This window comes from Heliangelus exortis, chromosome 6 (assembly GCF_036169615.1).
Source record: "Heliangelus exortis chromosome 6, bHelExo1.hap1, whole genome shotgun sequence".
NCBI classification, from domain to species: Eukaryota; Metazoa; Chordata; class Aves; order Apodiformes; family Trochilidae; genus Heliangelus; species Heliangelus exortis.
The window spans coordinates 13,818,262-13,839,327 of NC_092427.1; the positions used below are offsets into that span (position 1 = coordinate 13,818,262).

The 21,066-nt window shown below is 38.3% G+C and overlaps 1 protein-coding gene and 1 long non-coding RNA gene across 2 annotated transcripts in view; one reads left to right on the top strand and one right to left on the bottom strand.

The window, feature by feature from the left end:
- CNTNAP5 (contactin associated protein family member 5) overlaps positions 1 to 17,425 on the top strand; it is a 264,807-nt gene extending 247,382 nt beyond the window's left edge. Inside the window, exons 20-24 of the mRNA XM_071746754.1 lie at positions 160 to 290; positions 1,554 to 1,638; positions 11,010 to 11,228; positions 15,352 to 15,423; positions 16,490 to 17,425. Coding sequence (XP_071602855.1) covers positions 160 to 290; positions 1,554 to 1,638; positions 11,010 to 11,228; positions 15,352 to 15,423; positions 16,490 to 16,686 — 704 coding nt within the window. The 3' untranslated portion in view covers positions 16,687 to 17,425. The remainder of the gene's footprint in view (positions 1 to 159; positions 291 to 1,553; positions 1,639 to 11,009; positions 11,229 to 15,351; positions 15,424 to 16,489) is intronic.
- LOC139797492 (uncharacterized) overlaps positions 5,907 to 21,066 on the bottom strand; it is a 28,022-nt gene continuing 12,862 nt past the window's right edge. The window contains exons 4-5 of the long non-coding RNA XR_011726492.1: positions 10,574 to 10,648; positions 5,907 to 9,117 (exon numbers count right to left, since the gene is read on the bottom strand). This is a non-coding gene — a long non-coding RNA (uncharacterized lncRNA). The remainder of the gene's footprint in view (positions 9,118 to 10,573; positions 10,649 to 21,066) is intronic.

Below are 21,066 nucleotides of genomic sequence, written 5' to 3' on the forward strand. Positions count from 1 at the left end.
GAATTCTTACATTTCTCTTCAACCTTCTTTCTCTTGATTTTTTAACCTTGTCGCTTCACTGTAATGAAAAGAAAATTAGTTATATGTTGTGTAAAGCTATTGAGCAGTGTCTCATTATGGACACAGGATTTATACATAGAATTTTGCTCTGCTTTTAAGGAAGTTTACAGGTCCGATACAAGCTGAGTAAGGATGGACTTCTCATTTTCACTATTGACTCGGGAAATTTTGCCAACCGAGAGCTGCACCATGTGAAGATCAACAGAGAAGGCAGAGAGCTCATCATTCAGGTTTGTCATGGCTTAGACTGCATGTAAAATAATACTTCATGCCATAAACAGAGCTACTGATTTCAGTCCTGATAATCATCAGGAGACAAAGGTTTCACATTGATCTGGTGCAACCAAAGCTGGTCCAGCAACAGAACAGCCCTGTGGTTTAGACCCTGCTTCAAAGACTGCCTATCCATGGTGTTTCCCACAGAGTGATCCTTCCCTTGTCTTTGACAATCTGTGAATTTAGAAACACCTTTGGCTAGAAGTTCATCCGGACCATTGGACTGCATCTGGGGCTTAGGAATGTCTATGACCTTTAGTCTCAGGGGAAACACACAGTATGGTTCATTAAGAGGAAGAAAACCAGCTGGAAATCTAATTTCATTTAGTGTACGTGCTCCAAGGGAATATGTTACCTCAGCAGCCAAGGAAAATCTGAGGGAATGCTTGGTGCAGCCATCGTGTGCAGGATGATGCCCTGTTCTTTTGCTAGAAGCCAGTCATGCTTCCTGTGACCGCTTCATGAGAGACAAGAACCCTCCTCTGCCTTCTTTTCCCCTGCAATGCCTGTTCTTCCAAGGCAGGACACTGTTACTGCTCCTTCTGCTTTCCTACTGAGGCTAAATATAGCAGTTCATATTTATAAAACAACTTGGTTAGACATGGGCGGCAGTGGTTTAGCAGGGAAGAGTGGCATAGTCTAAAGAGAATCCATCTGCTAAAGAACTAGGAGAAGGAGGCAGAAACACAGGGAGTGTCATGGTTTGTCCTCTGCAGTTTCCATTTCTGGGTGGTAAAATGATAAAATAGTTAGCACACAACTAAGGTGGGTAGGCCTGATTATCTAGGAAAGAGATTTCTGCTAAAAGCCAGGGATTTCCTTAAGTACTTGTCTTCCATTGTCTGCTGCACTGCAGTTTTCTTCTGGGCAAAAGTAATTCTTCACAATAGATTTCTAGAGAGGCCTCTTTTGAGTATATTTTGGAGTGACTTGATATGGATTTCAGGAAGTAGGGGGCTTTCAGTGTCAAAACATTTTAATCTTTTCTACAGGCAAAGTTTCTTCAAAGCCCTTTATATAGTAATTCTGGTGTACCTTTCAGCTTCTTATGCTAAAATCAAAGTGCCTTCATTTTGCTGTCTTTAGAAATTGAATCACGCTTGAGGACAGAATTAACTGATCTGCAGCTGAGGGTATTCCCAGAAGTTTGCAGTACAGAGAGATATGGGGGTGTCTACATGCTGCTGTAATTAACTAGTTTTATTGACCTCTTCCAGGTTGATCAAGTTCTCAAACTAAAACACAACTTTTCTGAGATCGATTTTAAGGCCATCAAATCACTCACCTTGGGTAAGGTCACAGGTAAGTTCTATTAAAAATAATCCTGATTCATCAGTTGTTGTAGTACTGGAGTTACCTTGTGCTTCATGTTGGGTTCTTAAAGGGGCTGAGTTTTTGCTTGACTGGTTTATCTGTAAAGGCTGGCCAGTACTCCAATTTTTACATCATCAATGCAAAAATTCAGAAGCTTACTTGTTTGCACTGATAGCAATACTAGGTCCTCCCATTGCTTCCTCTGGTAAGGTGCCTCATACTTGCCTCTGTGGCTTCATAAGGTAGTATTTAGCCTAATGATATCACTTTCCTAACTTCAGCTTGCTCTTCTCAAGCCATCTCTGTTTCCTAATGATAAGAACAGCACTGCAAGCCTTTATCCCCTCTACCCTCTTTTCCATTCCCAGTACTTTCTGCAAGGAATATTTATATTACATACAGCATTGAGGCCAAAATTCTGCATGCTCTGTGCATGGACCTTCTTCATCTTTGTCCCTTCATACTACTACAAATTCATTCCAAGAGCAGGAAAACTCACAGAAATCTGGGAAGTAGAACTCCTCTATTTTGTTGCCACGTATGTTACATTACTTTATGTTAAGAGTCTTATTCATTGCCAGTAAGATTGTAAATGCTTCCTTGGTTATAGACATTTTTAGTCCTTTTTTAGAATTGGCCTCCATATCAAGCCTGACATCTCTTTCACTATTATAATTCTATGTTTTATTATTAAGCACCCAGGGTCAGCAGGACTGGTACCTAGACAGAGACAATGGACATCTTCCAGGGTCTCCTTGTGCAGTATAATTGTATATAATGACATCAGTGCATTCTTCATCAAGTTTTACTAAGTAGATTAAGGGCAGGAACTGATTTTCCCCATAATTATAACGAATGTTTGTTCAGAATGTAGTAGTCCTCCAAACCTTTGTGGACAGCTTTTGGGACCTGACACTTCAGCCCAAGTCAGAGCTATGCTAAAAATATCATTTTGTCAGCTGTAGTGCTGAAAATCTAAAAGAGCATTTCTCATCATGACCTCTACCAAAAGATCCAGCTATAGACACCAAATCAATAAACCAAATCTTTCTTAACCAGCAAGATGGGACATAGCACAAAGACCTTCAAATATGCAGGCAGCAGGCCGACAAGGTGCAGCACAGCATCATGGAGAGAAACTAGATTTATTCACAAAAATATGATTAACTTTCAAGTACAGAGTTGATGCAAAGCCAAAAAGCCCAGATGTATCTCTAGAGATCTGGCACAGTTCCACTGAGCACCACAGACTTGTCTCCAGACAGCTTTTAATGGATATACCCGTCTGTTATTTGTCTCTTGCCCCAAAGTTTATTGGGATTTTGTTTTAGCAATATTATTGTTGTTGCTGTTTTGTTTTATTGTTGTTGTTACTCATAATAATAATAGCAGAAATAGTTCATTTTCTGTAATGACACTGAAGCCATAAACTTGGCCATCCAGATGCTGGGAGATCTTATTGCTGTATCAGGAATCATATAATGTATCCCAGAAACTCACTTATAATTCAAGCCTATTCCTAATTGGCCATAGGCTGGACTTGATGACCTCAGAGGTCTTTTCCAGCCTCAATAATTCTGTGATTCTGTAATTCCAGTTTGTTCTTTCTATGGTAAGTGAATTTCCACAAACTTTTTCTTCTGTGTCAGCATTTCATTTTCTTGGTTTATCCTACAGCTGTAGCTGTGCTGAGTAGAGTCCTTCTGGCCTCACAGAATAACAAATACTTAGCCTTAGCCTCTACAGGATAAACAGTCTGTCAAGCCTCTTCTCATATGAAGAAGCCTCTTTCATTCCTTCAATCATCTTTGCAGCCCTTCACTGGACTCACTCCAGTGAGTTCATGTCTGTCTTCTACTGGGGAGTCCAGAACTGGACCCAGCACTCCAGTAGTGTTACAGCCATGCAGAGTACAGAGGAAGAATAACCTTCTGTCTGCTGGCAATGCTCTTCCCAAGGCAACCCTGGATGCCAGGGTAGTGCTGGCTGCCTTTGCTGGAAGGGTGCTTTTCTGGCTCATGGTCAACTTGTTGTCCACAAGGACCCCAATATCTTTTTCTGCGAAGCTGCCATCTACTCAGCCTCAGCCAGTGTCAGTAGGTGGGGTTCATTCCTAACCTAAGTGTAAATCTTTGCATTACCTTTGTTGAACTTCATGAAGTTCCTGTTGTCCTGTGTGTCCAGCTTGTCAATGTCCCTTTGAATGGCAGCATAACCATCTGGTGTGCAAACTCCTCCTCTTAATTTTATATCATCTCCAAACTTACTCATTTTGCACTGTCCCATGCTGAAAAAATAAAAAAAATAACACTGAAAATCCCTACTGCTATGAAGTCAGGAGTACTGCCTTGTGTATCAAGAGAAGAGCTGGACCTTGTCATTTTAGGAGTGTAGAACTAAAATGAATATCTGTTCATCATTTATACTGTTTTACAGGTAAAACATTCCTTGTCATTCTCATCTCCTCAGCAAAACTTCTGGGCCTGTGATGCTTTGAAGTAGACCTTGGCTTTCTGTGGTGTTTGTTCTGGATGCCACTGTAATTTAGGTATCTAGAGGCATTCATTGGGACCATTTAAGTGTCCACTGAAATACAAAACTATACAGAAGAACTCTGTTCTGTGTCCTATATATCTGTGCTGTACTCTTCTGAAAATTTGTCTCTCTTTCTCATCACACTAATGCTCATTTGCCTGCCCTAAAAGCTTGGTCCTGGCTGCTTAACCAGATGATTATTCCACCTTCTTTCTCAACTCCACATTCATTTCCCACTGGCTGAGATATCTCAAAGAGGGCTTCCAGCTGAACATCATTAAAGACTGAAACCTCTTTCTCACCAGATTTTCTTATGATAACCATTTTAGCACAGTTGGAACTCTTGAAAAGAGCACTTCTGTAAAATGACCAGTTTTTAAATAATAGTGGTTCCTACCCCCCAGCCCCATTACACTCCCTTTATTCTCAACCTGCTTAAACTGACATATTTTCTGCTTTTCAAGTCTGCTGCATGTTCCAATGGCTTCCCTACACTCAGCTCTGAAGTCCAGGAAAAACTCCTCCATTTAAGGCAGAGTGGGCTGACCTGACGTATAAAATATAGGGACAGTCTCTCTGCCACCGACTGCCTGAATGACCTTGGGCAAGTCATTTACGTGCAGATATAAAGATAAGCAGGCATTTTATTCCCACTGGAACCAGTCTGAGCTTTACTATCTATTCTCTATCCGTAAAGCATGGATAAGAGAACATCCCTACATCAGAAGGGTGCTGGGAGGATAAAAGCATTAAAGGCTGTGAGCAGTTCAGATCCACAGTAATGGGGCCATATAGCTGCCTTAGACAGATCAATCTAAATATAAGTGTGGCTTTGAAGACAAGGGAGTAAAAAGAAGCTGCATTCAAGTGGCCAACAGACATTTGTTGAATTCATCCTCACAATATCCAGCAGCAATAGAGAAAGATAATCCTGTAGTTTGTTGCCATTTTTGCTTCACCAGTACAGAGGCAAGACACAAAAGGACCTATCCAAAGCTCATCATTATCCATGGGATTTTTTTCCATGGACTTTAGTGAATACTGGATTCAGACCCCAAGTGGGTAATGCAGTTTATTGCAAAGCCTCAGTGAAATCTTAACCAGAGCCCTAGTTTATTTATTTTTAGTACTCATTGCAGAGATCATACTGCTGTATTTAACCACATGAGCTCTATTGGCAGTCTGACCTAACTGTGAAGCTGGCTCTGCTTTGAACAAGGGATTGAACTGCTTGACTTTCAGAGATGTCTTTCCACTTAAATTATTCTTTAAATCTCTGATCTCAGAGATAAATTTGCATATAGTTAGGTATTTTCTGTAAAAACCTGCTATGTCAGTGGAAAATGCAATTTATTTGTTTTGGGATTGACCTTAACGATTCTTTGAAAACTTCTTACTGTGCCCCAACATGTCTATATATTTCATCATTATGGTTCCTGGAAAAATAATCACTGATGCAGATAAGGAGTCTCATTGTCTGTAAATCTGCTTCTGAGCAATTTAATATACTAGTTGTGTAGTGATTCTATTCTGAAGAAAAACATTGCAAAGATTTCTTTAGCACCTATTAATGTTAACCTAATTTACTTGTGTCTTCAAAGTGATGAAATAGCAGGCCTTCTCACACTGGCAATGTAAAAAACTGTGTAGTCTAGCACATGATCATGATATCTTTTATCTCTAAAAGCTTGAGATAAAACACACTCAAGTTGTTGGAGTCCTTCCACTGAATCATTCAGCTTTGATATATGCAGAAAAAAAGTTTATCTGGAAAGCAATTTTAATAAAATCATTATGTAGGTGCAGTACAATATTCATATGATTTCTACAATAGCTTTTCTTATTAAAAGTTCACAAGAAGAAAATAGAATCTGAATACTGAAGGGGTCGTAGAGCAATTCATTCAAGAGATACTGGGGGAGATGACAATGGGATAATTAAATCAGAATGGGTAAGTTAACATTAACTCTGAGATACTAAAGCTTTCCTAAAGAAGCATCTCCTTTTAGAGTTTCGATGAAAAAGATGAAAGTCCACTTTTTTGGTGCAAAGTCATTTCCTATTTTTAGCTTGTAAGATCACAGTTTGCTTGAGAAATTTGAAGGTGCAGTCTCTGAATACTGTGCTGTAGCATTTGAAGCAATGAAGCTGTGAACACAAGAGATGTTGGAGTCTTCAGGTCACTGAAAACCTCTTTTCTTTACTGGAGACTCTTCTTTCCCTGAATATCTATTTTTTAAAAGGACCACGGTGTGGAAAAAAATCTCGTGCAGGTATTATAGGGCAACTTTAAAAGTGATTGGTTTTCCCCCTAGTAGCCTAGTAAAACATTAAGGAACATGGAAATGACTACATAGGGTAAGAGAGGAGAGTCATTCGGGACCAAGATGGCAGCAGTTAAAGGAAGCCAAGTTTGGCTACTCCAGCCACTTGAAGCTAACCAAGGTCTAAGCCAATAATGCCATCATGTCTCTATCAAAAAGAGGCTACCTATTCTGAGCTTTTTCTCAGCAGTATCATTCATTGCATGATAATAGTACCATGCTTAAATCCACGTGTCCTTTATAATAATAATACCTTAGAGTGTCCAAGGTCATCTACTTCTATCCATGGATTCTTATTTTTAGCCTGCATTCTTGCTACTTGAGTCAATTTTAGCTGTCTGCTCCTGAGAAAAGCAGGTACTCTTTTGCACATTGTCTCTCCATCTCCTTCCATATTTCCTTTTTTTATATAGATTATATTTTGAGTCCATGCAAAATCACAGGGCTGGCTGTGCTGTGACAGATTAGGATTCAAATGTCAAAAACTGTTGCATATAACAAATTTCACATTGCAAACAAGTAGCACTTCATTTTCAATGACAAACTGTTTTTAAGAAAACATACAATATGCATGTTTGAAATTATCTCTTCTAAGCCTAATGAAACGAAAAGTCTCAGATGTTCCACTTGGTACAAAATGTTCAACTGTCAGCAATCAAATCCTGGCTCATTCTATTAATTCCTGAAGAAAAAAGTACCTTTGCTCTTGCTGTCCCTTGCTTTTCAGAAGTGTCTTGGAGCTGCACTAAATGGAGATGTCTCCTATTCAAGCTTATCCTTTTTTCAAGCATCAGCCAAACCGGTTGACCTCATGGTTCTAACCAGGAAAAAATTGTGTTTGCTCTGCTGCCTCTCTAGAAGGCTTACACCAGTAAATGCAATTTTCCAAGATGCCTTTTTGTGGGTTCCAGTCTAACCTAAGATATGCTTTCTGCCCTTTCTAAATTAATGATTCATATCAGCAATGTCTACTGAGGTTGTTGAAGGACATAGCAGCATATATTTGAAGCAACTCTATAATACCTCCTAGTGAACTCTTCCAAGACAGGTGCACTGTGGAGTGTACAAGAATCCTTTTACTTCAGGGTCATGGGCTCAAATCTAGTGACAGTGTCCAAGAAGTAATCTTGTCAGTGCTGCTGAGCACCTTGTCAAAATGAGCTGATGGTTACATTTAAACCCAATAACAAAAATCATCTTTCTATTTCTCATAATTGAAAAAAAAAGGACAACCAGTGCTCCAGCATAAAGAGTACATTAGCTTTTGCGCTTTTACCAGTGATTCACTTTGATTAATTAATTAATTAGGGCATAAAAATTAGAACAGACTATGCCTGCTCTCACTGACGTTAAAATAAAATTCAATTAAGGAAAATCCATGATGGGCCTTCCTGGATATAAGTGAGCACACAAATAAACTTCGGGGTCTTATTTAAGTTTCTGAGTGATATGAAATTAATGTTTATAAAGAAAGAACAAAAATATATTGGGTAATGCTTATGTCCCATTTTCTACAGTGGTATCTTCAAAAGAAAATCTCTTGAGCCACTCTCCACACAAATAACACTCTTGATTCCTCTTTGATTACAGTTATGTTATTTCTATCATAGCAGTTATTGCTTATTATGAGACTTCGCTGCTACATTGCTGAGCAGCTTAATGCTTGGTCCCAGCAAATTCTAGCAGGATTCTATTTATTATGAAAATTAATTCCCCGTTACTGAGCTATTAAGACTTTAAATTACTCTGTTTATGTAAGATCTTAAAACAAGTGTGTTGTATATGGCAGAGGTGCACAAAGAAACATCAGTGGAACAGGATGTCTGCTTTGATGAAAAGGAATGAATCTGCAGATAAACTTAGGTTGCTACAATCAATAAAGTTTAAAATAATAAATCGACATGTTAGACTTAATCCTCATTATCACAGAAAGCCACTGGAAATACATACAAAAGAGAAAAACAAAACCAACACAGAAGTCAACTGAGCTGTGGTATTGCAGAAAGCTTCCAGGGAGCAGCTAGAGGTCTCAGCAAGAATACAGACCAACTTCTGTACAACTCAGCAGACAAAGCTTACTTCCTAAAAATATGAATAAACTTCAGGAGAATTATCAGTTAAATTTTTCAAAAGCCAAAAATTATTGCCTTCCCACCCCCCCCATGTAGAAATTACCTGAAGTAATTCGGTCTCCAGTACCAAGAACAGAAATGCAAAGCTAAAATGTCAGAACAGACAAAGCCAGCAGCAGCAATTCAGTCTGATTTTCCAGGCCAGTCACAAGCATAGAGACACTCACAGGGTTACCAGGTCAGAGGAAGGCTGCTGTTGTTTCATACGACCTTGCTTCAGCACAGACCTTGGACCTTCACTGAGCTGCTTCTCGTACTGAGCACCCTGTCATATAGTGAAAATATCTTTTTGAAAAGCATTTTATCGTGATTTAAGGACTTCGAGTGACAGAGTGGCCTTTAATAAGCCTTTGACAGAAGTAACCATGTCACAATGACAGATTTATGTTATCCACTCAAGAATTCAGAGGGCAGCATGAGTCGTTCACATCCAAGCTGTGCAGGTCTCTTGTTGAGCATAGTGAAAACTCCATGTTCTGAAAGACAAAAGCATGCACCCAAAGCTATACAATAAAGAAAACTGCATCTGTGCACATGGGATTTTTACCAGCAGACTCTGTGGTTGGTTTTGGCTTGTTCTTTGATATTGTTTTTTTTCCAAATTCCAAATACTTTCAACAATAAATCTCCTAGCTCTCATTCATGCAAAGCTTTCTGTGACAAAAGACTCCTGGAATTGCCCCTTAATTTGACTTTCACAAAAAGCTTTGAAGAGCACCGTGTCTTAAAATTTTCAAACTACTGTACCATGAAAAAGGAATTCATTATTTCTTAGGCTTTAACTTTTGCAGATTGGGGCAGAACAGACTTAGACTTCCTGATGTCTAGCAGATACTGCCTTTTGTGTCAGAGCTAAGAAAGCAGAAAAGGCTGAGAGCAGGGATGTTTACAAAGGGTTTTATAAATTCAACAAAGATTGCAAATAGTCTTAAGTCAATCTTTTAGTTTCATATTAACCTTCTTGCAGAAACCTGGAAAGAATTCTTTGTCTGTTTTGTAACATCCCTGCCCAAATCTCATTAAAAAACTAAATGCAGCCAATTCCTACACACTTTGAGAAGAGCAAATGTGAACCTCTGTAAGGCCACGATTTTTTTTTTTCCAGTGGTAAAGCCTCACTGTTTCTCTTCCCATCTCTCATTCTTGCAGTTACTCCCAGTCTGGAGCCTGTCCCCATGACAGCTCTGCAGACTGAGCATCTCTCCTGTACTGCTCCCCTTGGAGAGCAGCCTCACCCCATACCTGGGTTTGCTGACAAACAGCCAAGCTCTCCTATGTTACACTTCCATGAAGGCATTCAGACAGAAATCTTTCTTTGCTGATTCCTGCTGACTGCCTGACACAAAGGTCACAGATCTTGAGCACCAAAATAATGTGTGATTTGGGCAGGTTTTGAGATTTCTCTGTATTTTCTTATTTGTAAAACAAGTTTATCTAATTCAGAGAACAATGTCAGTTAAAGAGAATGTCTACTTTTTTTCTTAAATCTTTTTGGCTGAGAGCTTGTAAAAACACCATATTTGAATGATATTGGGAAAATTAGACCCTATTCTCAATTTTACCATCTTACTCTTTCAAGCTTTGAAAATAAACTTTAAAAGCTGGAAATCCTTATTTTCCAGTGTCATTGGAAGTATTTCCAAAACTTCCAGTGCTAGAAGTTCAGTATTTTTAAATTAAGAGGTAATTTTAAAGACTTTTAGTAACTTCTAATACCATATATGTGTGCATTTTTGGCATCTTTTTCTAGTTTGATTGACCTAGGTATGAGGCGCATCATGTTGCAGACCTCTGGGCAGTATGAATTTCAATTTCTGGAAAATAAATAAATGAGAGCTTGCAGGAAAGGAAAGATTGCTTCACTGTCCTTCACTGACTTTCCCAAACAATCTTTGATATTAGGACATTTGGAACTAAATGAAAAACACATACCTTTGAATTGGCTTTCTCTTTGTGAAATTTAAATGAATGCAGACCAACAAATAAATGAATTGTGCTATTTTCAGGCTGAAAAAGACCATAGAGATACTTTGTTTGGTTTTGATTTAAATTAAAGGAGGTATAGTTTGGGCTTTTTATTTCTTTTTTTTTTTTTTTCTTTTTTTTTTCTTTTTTTTTTTTTTTTTTCATTAATGGCTAGAAGAGTGAGAACCTAGCTTCTAACTTAGAAGGGTTCCAAGGAACTCTTATTATTAAAAAATGTAGCAATATGATGAAGGAAAACTTCTTCTGAAGGAGAACTTGAACAGCTGGGGCTGGATGAAGTAGTAAAAGGGATGGGCAAGGGTAAAAAGGATTGCTTTTTTTTTTTTTTTTTAATTCTTCCTAAAACAGATAATTCCCATAGTGTTTTTCTGTTGCACTGCAGATAGTTTGTCACTGGACCCTGAAGTCTCAAAGGCAAATGTCTATGGTTTCACTGGCTGCTTGTCCTCTGTTCAGTACAACCACATTGCTCCCCTGAAGGCTGCCTTACGCCATCCCAGCATTGCTCCTGTGACTGTCAAAGGCTCCTTGACTGAATCCAGCTGTGCATCCATAATGGAAGCTGATGTGAACACAGTAACCACGATATATTCCTCATCAGGTATGTCCAGCCACGAGGGGCAGGAGGAATGTGAAGGGTACTTTTGGGTGAGGTTTCTTTTTGCTGCAATGCAATTATGATAGTGTAAAAATGGCAACTGGGAAGTTGCTGCTTATCTCAGAAGGAGAAGTTTGAAGGATGTGCATTAGGATTAGCTCAGGACCCATAACCAGAACTCTAACTGAGCAATTTTATAAAACAATATTATAAGATTATATTAAATGAGAGTTTTCAGACTTAAGTTCCTGGATTGTCTAAAACATGCCTAGAATAAACAAAAAAGTCCCAAAGCCACAATAGAACCGGCATTGGAAATATGGCTATGCCTCTGATTTGTCATTCCCATCCACCCCAGACTGCTCCAGTGCTGCAGATCTGAAAGGAGAACACATCCATTACGTATATTCCAAATCCCAGTGGTGATCAGCAATTGGAGTCGTACAACAAGCAAGTTGAATTTATTCCCACCCTATCTGAAATTAAGAAAAAAATCCTTGTACAAACCCCTTGACACATGTGTGTGACTTTCACTGAATGCTTGTACTTTATTCTCTCAGACTAAAGAGAAGGAGCACTATGTCTTACGAGGGACCTCTTACAAGGACATAGAGCAATAGGACAAGGAGGAATAGCTTTAAACTGGTAGATTTAGGATAGATATTAGGAAGAAATTCTTTAGTGTGGGGGTGGAGAGACACTGTTGCCCAGGGAAGTTGTGGATGCTTCATTTATGGAAATGTTCAAGACCAGGCTGGATGGGGCTGTGAGCAATCTGGTGTGGTGGGAGGTGTCCCTGCCCATGGCAGGGGGTTGGAACTGGATGATTTTTAAGGTCCCTTCCAATGCTAGCCATTCTATGATGCCTGAGTGGTACCAGTAAAATGGTCCAAAGAGTTCATTTATCTTTTGAAATCCTGACACTGTACTCTGGGAATCTTGAGTACTTTGCATATGTGAATTTGTATGCAGAGAAAGAAACCCAGAGCAGCTGGAAGTGTTGTAACCAGGAACAGGGGCAATCAATTTGCTGTTTTAATCATCAGTGTATGTGGCAGAATTCTTAGTGACAAGAAAAGGGTACAAATTAAGGGCTATTTTTTGCCCTTTGACCTATGAAGCCACTTTCTTTTTTCTGGTAACTAATAAAACTGTTTTAGATCATAATATGTTTTCTTTGACATTTGTCCTTGCATCAAATCCCCGTTTCCTGCAGCTTCTGCCTAAGATATTCAGCAGAAAATAAATGATGCCATTAGCATTCTACATAGGGAAAAATGCTGTTGATTGCTCTGTGGAGAGCAGCTGCCAGTGTCTGTGCTTTTTCCCACCCCTTTACTTTTTTCTCACCACCCAGAGTTGTCTCTGGTATCTGCTCTGACGCACAGAAGTGTGTCTTGTAAATACCAAATGAACAATGACACTGAAAAAATATGAACTCCTTGCCCTTTGATCCTTCACCTCAATGATCTAATTTTTCTAAAGCAGTTCAGAAAGCAGTAAAAACTGAGGCTCAGAACTGCAGGACACAACACAGAGCAGAGCAGAGCATTTTTGAACTATAATACTTAAAGGTTACAATTAGTGGCACTGTGGCACTCTTGTCAAGGTTCAGCACTGTTACATCAGAAATGCAGAATGGTCGTAAAAGCTCGTGCCTGTCTTTGCCACATTGCTTAAAAATATTATTTCCTCTCTGTGTGAAGAATTAACTAACGCTACTGCCTGACTATTCACACTGGATTTTATTAAAGCCTGAATAAGATCTTTAGAACGTGTTAGTTCTGAAGACTTTGTGTCTTTATGTGCTTTAGTAGGAGAACTGGGCGGTACGTTCCTGTTAAAAAAAAATCCAATTTGTAGCAAATTATACTTTGTATAGATGTACTTGAGAATTACATTTATACATGGAAAGGACACATTTTAAGAAATAAAAGGAAGACAGACTTAAGGATTAACTTTTAAATGTACTGCTTACATCTCAATTCATCAGTACCCAATTTCTCATTACTGAGTGTATAAGAAGAAAAATAGAACATCTAAGTTGATTGTACATTTCTGTGTTGATTTTCTAATGTACAGATGCAAGAAAAAAAGCCCTCTAGGAAATCTTTCTTTAAATGTGTAAAGAAAGCTTTCTATATTTATAACTGGAAAACAATGGAAGCTCTTTGCTCCAGAGAGGAGTACTTGTTGTCTTCAAGAAAGTTTCCTAGCAGAAAGATACTGAATAAAATCCAATCACTCACAGCTCTGTTATCCACACACACTCTTTCTGATTAGGAAACAGAAAATGAAAGGTAACTTCCTGTGGTTTTGATATTTAACAAAGCTCTGCAAATTACCTTCTTCATTGCTGAAGCACGTGTAGAGGTTTTGGTATTCTGAACTCTGTACTGATTGTATGGAGATAATCAACCTTTACCATGCTATTTTTTTTAATATTAAAAGACTAAATAATGCCAGAGCAGAGTCAGCTGTGTGAATAATGGAGTCCTGAGCTGTCTGTCTAGCCCAGCTGAAGAGCAGGTCTTCATAAGTCAGAAACTACACAGCAAAATGTTACTTCTGAAGAACAGCTTAGTGCAAGTCCTTGTCTCACTCTTCTTGTTGTGATGGACCTGGTATTCCCAAACCAGGAGGAACTGCCCAGAGATATGCTTGGATAGCCTTGGCTGTAGCAACTGTGAGGTGGTCCAGTCAGGATTGTGATAGGAAGATTGTGATAGGAAAATAGGAATAACCCAGAAAGTGTGACTATAATTCCAGACTTCAGAACAACCTTTGATGTGGCCACGGACCTGCTTGGAAGAATATTACAGGATACAGCCCTAGTCATAAGAGGGTTCCAGGAGAGCTGGTTCAAGGATTACCTCCTCCAAGATCAAGAGTGGTCCATTCAATGAGCAGGAAAAAGTGGCAGGAGCCTCAGAGCAGTTGTGAAGTCTTCCCCTTTGATATATTCAAAACCCAAATGGATACAGCCCTGAGAAACTTGCTGTAGTGGACCCTGACTTTGGTAGGGATTTGTACCAGATGATTTCCAGAGGGGCCTTCTGACCTCAGCAGTGCTTCCAGCCATTCACACTGTGATATCATCAGATTTATTTTAAAGGAGGAACTTGTCCTGTTAAGGTCTCATATGAGAGACATTATTGCTTTTCTTTGGCTTCAGAGATTATTGTCTTCCCACTAGAGATAGTTCTACTGTCATATACCATCTGCTTGTATGCAGCAAACCCTCCTCTCCTTGTATCCTGATTTAATTTCTTTGGCAAAACATAAAAATTCTTGAGGCCCATGTCCGTTGGTCACCATCCTGAAACAGATCTTCAATCTTAGCACTTAAATTCTGGTAACAGTTGCCAAAAAACAGTGGCATGTTAATAGCATTTGGTGTCAGCTCTTGCATAATCTTTTGAGCATGAATGACATCTTACATAATTTTTTTAGGCAGAAAATTAATTTTATGCTTTATTCATACATAGTTAATAGTCTTTTATTACTCTTCTTGAATAATACCATGCAGGAGATACCAGCTGGAGATTTTTCTCTTGTACAGGAGGAATGATGTTCAACAGATGTGAATTTTTATTGTAACTGATGTTACTGACACCAGCTGAGGGCTGGGGTAGAATAAATCTCACCTAACTTCCATTATCTGAAAGTTAAATCATCTTTAGCCTAAAAGAGTGATTACATAGGTCAGGTCTAAATCTGGAGAGTCTTCCTTTCCTTTTGTTTCTTCCTGATATTGTTTCTTAGATATCAAAAAAAGAGTTTTGACCAAGAAAAATTTCTAGTGAGCTATTAAGTTCTGATATCCCACTGAGTCCTCTGCCAATAAACTGACACAGCACTTTCAGATGTTACTGAGAGACTTTGTGTTTCCCTTGGAATATATCCTTAACAAACTTTGCCCCTAAAGATGTAGAAGAAAATTGTCCTGCAAGCTCACTTTATTTTTTCAGAGAGATTTCTGGTTTGATTCTCCAGTCTCCCAAATCACATCTTTTGAGAACAGATTAGAATTCATGAGAATAAGAGAACACTTCTGCCTAAGCCCCAGAGAAAATGAATATAGTTCATACAGAAAATAAGTCCTGTTTTGTTTAACCAACTGCAGATCCTTTTGGGAAGACAGATGAAAGGGAGCCTCTCACCAATGCAGTCAGAAGTGATTCAGCTGTGATTGGAGGTAACTTCATTTTTAAAGATTACAATAGAAAAATAATATACTGTCAAGGCAAGCATCTAGGGTACTTTAAATCTGAACTCCATAAAATGCAGTTCAAGTTTTGTTGTAATCTAATGCAGGTCTATTATTTGCTTTCTTTATTAGCAATATACAGCTTTATATAGCTGTATCAAGCTACCTAGATAGGCACCTGCATTATGGATGAAGCCAATAGTGGCCATGTGTGATGTTGGAAATCAGCAAAAACAGGGCTTTCAGAATCATCAAGAACATGAGGGTTTTTTTAATATAATGAAAGCCTATTTACCTGCTTCAGCAGGGGAACTGGACAAGATGACCTCCAGAGTTTCTTTCCAACCTCCACCAGGAAAACTTTCTCTGATTCCATGTGATTCTGTGACATAAGACTCAGCCAACTAGTAATTGCTTTATAGATGACAGTCTCAACACAGTATTCACATATCCTGTATTTTTTGGGCTTCCTTTGCAAGATGGTGGTGGAGTGGAACTCATAAGGCCATATGGAAGCATTTAAATATTAGGGAAAGCTGCCCTCATAAGTTCATGTGTGATTTTAATTTTTCTTGAAAACCTGAAAGGCTGTTTCCTGGAAGGAAAAATCTCTTGTTTATTTTTTAGGATGCCCTATAGGAAGCTGCCTTTGACAATATCTAGAAGCCATAAAACAAAGTGTATAAATCTTGCAAGGTTTCTAGAGATAACACAGAAGAAAATATGACAGAACAGGAATTTATATGAACATACTGATCTTGTTTTTTAAAAAACAAACATACTGACCCAACTGCACTTCCAGTGAAAGCAGAATTCCACTGATATTAGAGGTATTACATAGATGCTTGATGCTATAAGCCTTCCCTCATGTGACAAAAAAGAAATAAAATCTACCAGGGAGAGTGTAATAGAGCCAGATGCTTGTGTACAGACTGAGATTAAGTGGTCTATCAATGCACTAGCTGTTGCCAGTTGGAAATGTTTTTTTGAGGTAATTGTGGGGTTTGTTTTTGATTTTCACTCTTTCTCTCTTTTCTTTTACATCCTTCTTCAGGTGTAATAGCCGTTGTGATATTCATAATTTTTTGCATTATTGCCATCATGAGCAGATTCCTCTATCAGCACAAACAAGCACATCGAAGTAGCCAGACAAAGGAGAAGGAATATCCAGAAGACCTCGAGAGCTCCTTTAAGGCTGACATTGACTTGCAGAACACAGTGAGCGAATGTAAACGGGAATATTTCATCTGATGGACAATGAAATTTCTTCTTACTCCCCTAACCTTCCTTCTTATATTCCTTCCTTCTTTCCTTTTTTTTTTTTGTTTTTTTGTTTTGTTTTGTTTTCCTTTATTTGTAATTTTTTTTAATGCATTCACTCTTTGCTAACTTCTTTTTCATTTGGAAAAGACCACCCTGCACAGGAAACTGACAACAATCACAGTGCCTCATTCTCTGCACAAGAACCTGGCAGTCACAGTTTGCTTCTCCAGCTCAAGAGACACTTTATACCACCCTACACAAAACAGGATCTACATGTACACTTCATTTCTGCTGTGGGCTTCTGGATGTTTCAAGTCCCTACATTTATTTGTGTTTTGCTCTGGAGCCAATTAATCACTTTTACACTACAGCTGGATTATGTAAAGTAGAGGTAAAGTAGCTAAATACGTAGCTCTACAGATACCTGGACAGGATAGAGGGAAAAAAATGAGACCAAAATGCTTGATTCATTTTACAGGCTCATTTACAGCAATCATAAAGGACCGATCAAATTATTAGCACAGTAATTGATACATATGTTTTTATTTTAATGGTATTGCATTAGTTTATACCAGTTGAGAAGCTGGTGTGAGGTAAGGAAAAATAAAACTGTCCTCATTAAGCTCTTTCCCCCAGCCTCCTGTCCTTTTACTGTAACTTTTAGTCTTACCAGTACTTTTCCAACAATATATGTATCAATAAATACCATTCCCGTGTACCTCTTTCACCTTTGTCTCATAAGGCTGGCTATGTAGACCCAACATACTCTATGGTAACTCTAGCTGAAGCATGGATAATAGTAGCTTGGATCTCCAAGGGTTTTAGGAAGCTGCTAGGATTTAGGTGCTCTGTATTTGTCTGAAATATTAGAAATGCAGCATATAACTCTTCACGCCATATGGAGGATTATCATGTGCTGAGGTCAAACTGCTGCTGCTGTGGCAAAGAAAAAAATATATAGACAGGAAAAAACAAAAACAATTTAATCTCAAACACAAGTCACACCTTCTCCCAGTTCTTCTTCTAAAAAAAAAAAAAAAAAAATTAAAAAAAACCTACTAAAAAATAAGCAAACCCCATAACCCAAAACTGCATGAAAGATTGATTGGTATTTCCTGTTTGTAGAAAGTGGAATATCTTCTCCAAAGCTTAACAGAGTGAGTTCTAATGTCATGCCTATAAAGCTGACATTTAATCAGCCCTGTTTACAAGGAAAAGCATTAAGGAACAAGTTAAAAAAAGATACTAAATACTTCAAATTAAACTTCTCTCCTGTTTTTCCAAAATCTTCTGTCCTCTCTTGATTATGAACAATACTGAAAATGCAACTCCTGTCCATTTGTGCTGCATGGTTTCAGCGGGAGGCTGAGAAACCTTCTTGTCAGTCACACATCCTGAGGGTAAAAAATGGAGTAGTTCCACCAAAGGAGGCTTTTCTCACCCTGCTGGTGTTCATGGGACTTACTGTCTGTGCAGAGCCTTTGAAGACTATTAGATTTTGCTGTCAGGCTTGACAGTTTCTGACAGGAGTTGAATTAATCAAAGAGCTAATAAAAATATATATTTATTTTACTACTCTTGATTAGAATTAATTCAAAGCAGTTCATTGTGCATCTAAATCTCTTTCTTTGTCCCCTACACCCTTCTGCAGTCATACCAAGGTTTCCACGTGGTGGTTCTTTTTACATAGATTAAAATCAAAGAATCATAATGTGAGGTAATAACCCACAGCAAACCAGAGATGAGGCTGAACATGCAACAGATGCTATTTTTCCAGGCAGTGCATTGCAAAGATATGTAGCAGGCTATTTTTCTGATGAGTGGAGGGGACAGGCAAGGCAGAATCAATAATGTCAGTTTGGATATGGTGAAACTTCACCACTTTTTTTTGGAAGACTTTATGAGAAATAATATCTGTTGAAGATAGGGCAATCTTTGAATGGTATCTCTCTTACATGGAGAGGAATATGTGAGGCTAGCCCCATAACCAGAACTCTGAGCAATTTTATAAAGCCACTTATATTGAAATTAGTATTGGTGCCATTCTTCCTTGACCTAGTAGACAACAGCTCTTTTGCCTTTTGCTGGCTGTTTGTATGATCTCTGATTACCTGAGAATGTTTTAACATGATGAGATGTGTAATGACTTATTAGCAGTGTTCCCTTAACATTGCTTTATCCTTGGCAGTGAAATCCAAGGAAAACAATTCTCTTTTCCCCATCCTTCCTCCCTTTCCCCAGATGAAGCAGCTTTGTTTGACATGCTGGGAGGGGAGGGATAAGTGAGCACATGTTGCTGCGTGCAACATCTCTGAAGTCCTAATGTATTTAATTGGCTTTATAAAAAATGGAACAGAAAGGAGGAGAAAGCCCACAAGTGTGAATTTTTCTCTAGCCAAACTAGCAGATACAAATCATCATCCTGCTTTCTTTCCTATGTGTTAGTTTCCAGGAATTCAATGAATTTAAAGTGCAACAATAAAGTGCAAAGTAGCTGCAGCGGTGGAGTAGCCAGAAAAGGGAGACTGAGCAATGAAGCAGGGTCCTCTCATTTCTCAAGTGGCTACATTACTTTCAGCTATCCTAGGGCCTGATTCTGCAAGATGCTGAGCTTTCTCAAGGAGGATCAAGGTCCCATCACCAAATGTAGGTATTAGTGTTGCTACGAATGCTTCAGGTAGAGCTCAGTGGCTCAGAGGTCAGAGAGCAGGTGTAAGGGGTAGGTGCCTGGAGCCCAGATCTGGCAGAACAGTGAATGTGCTTCATACTGGTTTTCATTTTTCCTTACCCTCATTTTATATATATTTATATATACATATATATGCATATATATATATATATATATATATATATTTTACCAGGCTGATAAACCTCCTTGAAAATGTGGTTCTGTTGGTGTGCATCTGTGAAAAAAAAGAAGTATGCACACAAAAATTCATGCACAAGTATACAGAATCACGTGCATCCATACCTATGGATGTAATGAGATGTGAATATTTATATGCCAGAGGGCTAGGCAAATGAACCCATTTGTATCACTTGCAATTTAAAATCTTATGTTCAAAATCAGGATGTCCACATTTTTCTTATTAACAGCCAGCTAAAAGTTACTATTTGAAATACCCTAATACACCCTTTTTTTTTCTTTTTCATTTTTTTCAGAACACTTTCTTTAGTGAGGTCATCAGCTGATTTACTTCAGTACCAGTTAAATGCAATTAAAAATGATCTTTTTTTAGAGGGGAGAAAGGCAATTTTGCAAAAATCTACCAGCATTTAAATTGCTGTCATTTTCCACAGTTCAAATTAGACTTTTTTTCCCCATCTATTGCAAACCATTTCTGCTGTTTTATGTTAAAATTGCTCTTTAAATAGAGGAGCCTTTCCTTTTTTCTTTTAGCTAACATTCTAGATAACATTTTTTAGTAAACATGGGGAATAATGCTTTTATGTATAAAAATCATGATTTATTTTAATGAAAAACTTTAGAGTATCGATCAATTGTTTGGAAGTGTTGGTTGTTTGGATTTTCTTCCTTCTCTCAAGGCAAATTTCATAACAAAAGTAAGAGGCTGGTAGAAAGATACTAAGTTGTTTGGTTTTTTGTTTTTTTTTTTTTCTTGGTGGTATCATATGTAACCTCTGAAAATTACTAGTGCTATGCAGGGATTTTTAGACTGAAATTTCTAATTTCTTAGATATGGATTTACGCATTGTAGATTCCTGTTTTCCAGAAATTATTTGGCCAATAACAGCCATGTTTATAAAGGTATTTGGTCACACAATGTCTGAGTTGGTTGCCTGGATAGACTGAGAACTTTGGTGTCTGGCCATAGCAAACAAATGAAAGCTGTCTGTCAGAAAGCTGAATCCTACTGACTTTTAGTGAGAGACAGGCTGTTGCCTGAGTGAAGTGTGAGCTTTCAAAGGAATTTAGTCTCCTGAGAACGTCGATCAATGCTTAAGTGACAAAACAAGATGAGCACCTGACTCAAATTAATATCAGTTGTATTTCTGCCTTGCTGTGACGTGTTTCAAAATACTAGAAGACACTTAAATACCTTTGAAAATTGAGTTCCATTTCTCCTTTGGAAGTAAAACATTGGTCCTAAGTCACCTATGTAATTTGCAGTAAGTGTATCACCTGTCCTTATTCACTTACTAGAGACCTCACTAGAGACAAGGCAGTGTGAGTGTTTTGAGTAAGTTTTTAACACATTTACCTTATTTTTTTCTCTTTCTTGTTCTTGCCAAAGAACTACAGTTACGGTATTTCTGCAGTGATAACAAAGACAAACAAAAGGCAGGCTTTTAACTCACATTGGCAAAACCAGCATTCTCACCTGGGTGAATTTAGCTGTGAAAACA